The sequence below is a fragment of the Bison bison genome, unplaced genomic scaffold, assembly GCF_000754665.1.
Source record: "Bison bison bison isolate TAMUID 2011002044 unplaced genomic scaffold, Bison_UMD1.0 scf7180017864527, whole genome shotgun sequence".
Classification (NCBI taxonomy): Eukaryota; Metazoa; Chordata; class Mammalia; order Artiodactyla; family Bovidae; genus Bison; species Bison bison.
In genome coordinates, this window is record NW_011495078.1 from 2,421,772 (window position 1) to 2,428,425 (window position 6,654).

A 6,654-nucleotide genomic window follows, 5' to 3' on the forward strand; every position below is an offset into this window, starting at 1 on the left:
GTGACTGCAGTAGCAGCTGTGGTCGCTTAATGACTGCTCCGAATTCCTCAGCCATCCAGGGAGCCCGTGTGGAATGGGGCCTCGGGGACCCTGGACCTGCATCGCTGCCGTCCACCGAGTGTCCTAGACATGCAAGGGGTGGGCGTGGGGCTCTCCTTTCCTGTACAGCCCCTGGGGACGCTGGCCTGACAAGCTGGTGAGCCAGAGGTGTGAGCATGGAAAGCTCTCCTGGAAATGACACTGTCCTGCAAACCTGCTGTGCCATCCTGAACTCAGCAAACACCCCTGCAACCACGTTCCCCCACCACCGCCCCCGCCTCCTCCCACCAGACGGCGAGAAGAGGGAGGCCATTGTAGCTCAGCCCTGAGGCCCCTTGGAGATGCCGAGCTATGGAAACTCCATGAAGACGCCTTTCCACTCCTTCCTGTTAAAGAACTCCACCCGCTGTGGGGACCAAAGCCCTTGCCCCTGGCAGGGGCCACTTCTGCTAGATTTCTGAAGACACAGAAGGGCCTTCTGTTTGCTTTCCCTATCAGAGCACAGCGCGGGGACACGATTCCCTCCCTCTTGCTGGTCCCTGGGGTACGCTTGCTGCCTCTGCACCCGCTGCGCACCTGTCTGTCTGGACGGGGCATGCTTGGAGTGAGTGGTTCGTGACTTCTCAGTCAGCCCGTTCAGTTGCTCCGTCGTGTCCAGATCTTTCCGACTCCCTGGACTGCAGCACGCCAGGCTCCCCTGTCCATCACCACTTCCCGGAGCCTGAGCAAACTCGTATCTGCAGGATTTTACTTTGAAATGAATGCTACTGGCCAGAAAGTTGCAAAGAGAGTTTGGAGTCCCCACTCAACCCTTCACCCAGACATGAGGATGTCATGTCAAAGTTTTACGTAACTTCTGCCCATTTGTGTCAGAACTAGAGATTAACACGAGTGCATTCACCAAATCACAGACTGTCAGCATTGCCCAGTTTTTCCACCAGTGTCCTCTGTCTCTTCCAGGATCTGATCTGGGGTCCCACACTGCGCTGAGAGGAGCACTGTCCTGACAGAAGAACTCGTGGCTTCAGGGGCAGCCTCGTGGAGCACGGTGGATCATATCCGAACAGAACACCCAGTACGGGGTGGGGCAGGGATAGGAGACTCCAACACGGGAGGCTGATCCAGGCGCCCGAGGGCTTAGGATCCAGGGGGTGTGGTGGGGCTGTAGGCCTGTCCTTTGAAATTCCCTCCCTGACCACATGCACAGGGCTAAAGAAACCCAGAAAGTCTCCCTAAGATTAGACACCTTCTAGTCCTCTTTCGCGTGGGCATGAGCTAACCGGCTCCACTCGGGTCCAGCTCTTTTTGACCCTATGAACTGTGGCCCCACCCGGCTCCTCTGTCCTTGAGTTTCTCTAGGCAAGAACACTGGAGTGGCTTGCCATGCTCTCCTCCAAGGGATCTTTGCCTAATCCTCTTTCATAGATAATCAGAAAAGGGAAAAAAATCACAGACCCCTAGGGAGGTGATGAAACCAGGGTGAGTGAGTCATTCAGGCTTGTCCCTGGAGAGTCTCATTAAGGGTGGGAGCAGCCACCAGGGAGGGGCCAGGAGGTGACCACAGATAACCTATGTCCTCTCACTGCAGCTGATCAGGTATTGTTCACACAAGCTCCCCCACCCCGGCCGCAGATAAGCAGCCCCGAGCAGCATATTACAGTCAACTCTGCAGCAGCCTAGGTGCCTGCCTGCAACAGCACCCCCTTTCCTGGGGTTAAGCTGGGAAGTGCGAGGGTCCAGCCTGGGGACGGGCCTGGGACAGGCGGGGGACCCCCGTCCTCAGCTCTGACTCTACGACTGCCCAGGGTGACTGACCCCCAGGAGCATCCCAGCGCAGACACCAGCCCTGCCTCGCAATGTTCAGTGACTGGGCTCTGGGGTCACCCAGCCTGTTAGGAGCCATGCCCGGGTGGAGCTTGGTCACCCCCCAACTCTGCCGTGTGGTCCCTGGCCTCAGAGGCCACCGACTCCTGCACAGAACCAGCTGAGGCCTGGGCCCACCACTCACCCACTGCCTTCCACATCGGCGATGACGCCACCAGGAGGTTGACTTCACAGCCTCCTCTAAAGTCCTCTAATCAAGGGTTCTTAGGTCTTTTTCAGACTGAAAGTACCAGACATTCCAAAACCACCACCTTCCACGTGCTAAGACCTTCATTACATTATCGTCATTGAAAAGGGTTATCCTGTCGCACTGGTATCTTCCTCTCGCATTTTCTCTATCATCTAATTGAAGCTGGTCGCCTACTGTTCTTTTACCCTCTCCTCAGGAAGACAGACCATGCTTTGATTTTTATCATTTTAGTCAAATCCTTGTGTTCTATTCTAGGACTTTTCACTTGAATTCCACTTTCCTCCCCATTATCTGGTTCTAGGTATACCCATGGGCAGTGGGGAAGCCAGGGGCCCTCTGACCCCTTGTACCTGCGTCTGCTCTGGGATGCTGTGACAACTCTCTGACATCAACTTCAGCGGTCAGACAAACCACGCAGAGAGGAGTACTTTAAGAGCGTACCAGAGAGCGGCAGACTTGCTTGATTTTCCATTAACAGAGGAGGAACCTTGTGATATTTCCCTTCTTCAGAGGGACTTGGGCTTTGAACAATAGGACTAGAGCTCCGGGGAACTCTAGGGAAGCCCTGCTCTCCAGGAGGCGAGCACGGGGAATGCGTGCAATGCACTTGCCATAACTTATCGATAAGCCGATTGGAAGAAGAGAGACCTGAAGAACAGATTCCTTCTCTTTCTCTTCTTTCCTTGGAGGGAGGGAAAGGCGTGGCAGCGTGCAGGAGCACCCAGAGAATTTTCCAGAGCCTGGAGCCGTGGGAGGCGCCTGGAAATCCAAGCTGGTGGGAAGGCAGTCTGGAGCCCAGCACTTCCTGGGGCCACACAGCGCCTGTGTGTCCGGCTCTCCTACCTGGCCCCTGATACCTGGAGAATCTAAGGTCCCGGCTGGGGTCAGGAGGTCAGCCCAGCCCACAGCATGTTTGATCTCTGGGAAGGTCTTTGTTCTCTGGAATTTCCCCCCCACCCCCAGAACCACACAGGACTGCCCTCCTAGATCTGTAAGGCTGCCATCCCATCTCTGGAGATAAGAGGCAACAGTGATCTGTGGGGGCTCACGTGCCCAGGCAACCCATCTTCAAAGTCAGGGCTGTGGTCACTGAGGACAGGCCGCCTGCCGGGCACCCACAGCCTGGCCCCGCCCCCAGGCCGGGCAGCTGCAGGAAGGCACAGCGACAGGGGGCCACCCCCCCCCCAGACCGTGTGTGTCCCCCCTGGGCCCCAAGCGCAGGCTGCTGGGGGACCGCGGCCTTTCCTCCCACTGGACGCCAGGTTGAGTGGCCTCTCCCTTGCTCTGGGCTCCTGCTCTTCAGAGCAGAGCAGCAGAGGAGGCGGGAGTGACTTCCCTTCCCGGAAATCAGCCGGTGGGCTTTATTCGGCTCGCGTCTGTCCAGAGCAAGGAAACCACAGCCAGGAGACCCAACTGCTGAAACTCAGTAGTTGACTTATAGTCTGATCCTGGGAAATCGAGCTGTGGTGAGGCGCCTGGGTTCACACCCGCTGCCTACAGAGAGACACCGTGGGCGAGGTGTGCTTAAACTCTCTGTGCCTCTGTTTTCTACTCTGCAAAATGGGGATAATAAGAGTTACCTACTCAGGTAGCTGTGCTTTTCTATGAGGCTTAGATGGATTAAGGCACACAGATCTGCTCATAGCAAGTATTCATTAATTAATTATTCACTTCCTCTGCTAGCCATTGTCAGCTGCTTCTGCCACATAACTCTTCAGGTTACGATCAGCAGCCAGTTTTACTAAACTGACCTACCCCTGGGAAGACTGGCACAAATGGGCAAAGAAACAGGATTCCTGAGTGTGGCAGATAGAAGCTAGGCAGGAACTGGACTAGCCACAAGGGGGAAAGGATTTTTAATAAATACAGTTAAGGATTAAGGCACTATTGTAAGAGTAACAGTAATTAAAGCCAGTGGTCAATAAGAAGATAGTTAAGTGGAAAGTCTATTGTTGAACATTACAAATGCCATGCCTGTTGAATAATTTGTAGCAATATGTCTCTAGTAAAATGACCCAGAAGTATCTGTTTTTTAGAGTCTAAAGCAAAGAGAAATGAAATAAACCCACAAGGGACTCCAATGCCTTCCAATCCAATACCCTAACTCAGTGGTTCCTAAACTTCAGCACCAAGTGGGAATGCAGACACCCAGTCCACCCCAGAAAGTCTGATCAGGAGATTTGAGATGCGGACCAGAGTTCTGAATTTTTAACCAGCCTTTCCGGATGCATGTAAGGGTCTAAGGACTGTCCTCTGAGAAGCACTGCTAGGCAATAAACGCTCTGCGTCCCATCGAAGGGCCAGGGGGCAGGGACTCGGATGGGTCTGCAGCGTCTCAGAGGCGTTAGGGTAGGCACAGGTGTGCTGTATCCCACAAGCTGGGGGATGTCCTCTTCCTGCTGAGGATGACGGAACCTGGCTCAGGATTGAGCAGATCAGGGCAGAGCTGCCTTTAGTTCCCAGGTCTTCTGACATGGGCGCTTCCCACGTGCTGCTAGCGTTAAAGAACCTACCTGCCACGCGGGTTCGATCTCTGGGAAGATCTCCTGGAGAAGGGAATAGCAACCCACTCCAGGATTCTTGCCTGGAGAAGCTTACAGACAGACGAGCCTGGTGGGCTGCAGTCCGTGGGGTTGCAGAGAGTCAGACACGAGTGAGTGCGCACACACACACACACACACTTCTGACACAGGGCCCTTTCTGCCAATTTTAGGCTCAGTCCCACGTCAGATTCTCATCATCCTCTGGAAGGAAAACGCTCATGTTTACCAAAGTGGTTAAAGGGGACAAGGGGGTGAGGGAGAGAGCTGGACAGTGCACAGACCAGGCGGGACAGGGCGTCTTCCTTTGCAGGGGTCACCTGCTCCTTCTCTGAGTGTGTGTGTGTGTGTGTGTGTGTGTGTGCGTGCGCATGCGCGTGCGTGTGTGTACTGCCCCCGCTCCCAGCTCTGAGCCAAGTCTTGCATGTCATGTGTGCATAAGGATTCATAAGGGTCGATGGGCTGGTTCAAATATCTAGTCTCTGATCTTAAATCTGGGATGTGTGGAAAGGAACGAGACACAGCCTGAGCTGGAAGAAAACTGGCCTAGAACCCTCTGGTCAAAGTCTACGGAGTTCTCTTCTGCCTCCCAATCTGGGCCCTGACCTGGAGGAGAAGATGGCAGAAAGGTGAGGCTCCAGGTTCCTCCCCAGGCTGGACAGTGCTTCCTCGCTCTCAGTCTGCAAAAATCCTCGGTTGTGTCACATGAGGACGGAAAAATGTTGAAATAACAGAATTTAAACCAAGCCATGAACACAGCTCTCCACTACCCAGAGTGGGGATGCCGGGGAAGGGGGGGAGGGGGGAGGCGCTCAGGGGAGCCCCCTGGACACCAGATGCTCCGATATTCCAGCAGACAGAGGAGGAGAAGGGGAATCCAGGACCCTGGTAAGTCTCCTCGATTTTCAGTCCCACCTTAAACATTTGGGTCCTCAACTGAAAGCAACCAGCAGACCTGCGACAGCCCAGCCACACCACACGGAGCTCAAGCGAAGCGGCTCCGGTGACAGGGCACAACATCCCACAGTGCAATCATGGCGCAGGAACAAAGCTCACAGAGTCATTTCGAAAGGCAGGGCTTGAGGGGAGGCACTCGGGAAACAGGGTCCCTGGTGGGAGCCTTAACAGCCCCACCTTGGCTCGTGCCTGGCCAGGGCGCATCTTGCAAGAAAACAGTACTTTCTGCCATTGTTCCCTCTCCCAGTTTCCAGGAGTACGAAGTCCCAGGTCCTCCTGCCCCCCTCCTCCCAGAACCCCTCATTCAAAAGGACAAGAAAACTCTGCCAAGGGCAGGACCCCACACCAGTTTCTGATGCCACACAGGCCATTCTCCTCCCAAGCCTGGCGCCTGGGAACCACGTGTCTGACTGCCTAGAGACCCTAAGGCCAAGCTTTGCTTCTAACGACCGGCTTTGCTCAAACGAGGGGAAAGGATGCTGCGGGTCATGTTTTTAATTATTGGTTCCCAAGGATGAGCCGAGGCCTGTAACGCACAGGATTGAAGGGGAACCCAAGGGAAGGCAAACCAGAGTCCTCGGGGAAGGCGAACTTTCTCAAAGCCTGGGCTTGGTACCGGCTGCCCAGGACACACAAGCACACAAGGGGAGCGGGAGCGCGCGTATACACACACACACACACACACACACACAGACCCACGCTCAGGTGAGCACGCACAAGTTGCCTTCTGGCAAGGTTACTCGGTGACCCAACCAAGTGCCAATATGGTGACCCAAGAGCCAAGATTCTCTCCGGCTCGCCAATCAGCCCAGAACAAGAGTCAGGACTTACCGCCAGGACGCTCTGGGCCAGCAGCCCCACGGTCACGGCCCCCAGCAGCAGCCACCTGGGTGGGAAAGGAAGAGCTCCGTGAGTGCGTGGCCCCGGCGTGGCAGTTCCTAAAAGGACGCGCGCGCGGGACCCAGGGGCCGGGCAGAAAGTCGCTTACCGCCGTAGGGCAGGGCGCGCGGCGGCGCGCAGCTCTCTGTCCATGCTCCCAGTCCG

The 6,654-nt window shown here is 55.5% G+C and overlaps 1 protein-coding gene across 1 annotated transcript in view; it reads right to left on the minus strand.

The window, feature by feature from the left end:
• The window catches only part of COL4A2 (collagen, type IV, alpha 2), a 160,525-nt gene that overhangs the window by 153,662 nt on the left and 209 nt on the right, over positions 1-6,654 (minus strand). Inside the window, exons 2-3 of the mRNA XM_010831462.1 lie at positions 6,599-6,654; positions 6,442-6,496 (exon numbers count right to left, since the gene is read on the minus strand). Of these exons, the coding sequence (XP_010829764.1) occupies positions 6,442-6,496; positions 6,599-6,642 (99 nt within the window). The 5' untranslated portion in view covers positions 6,643-6,654. The remainder of the gene's footprint in view (positions 1-6,441; positions 6,497-6,598) is intronic.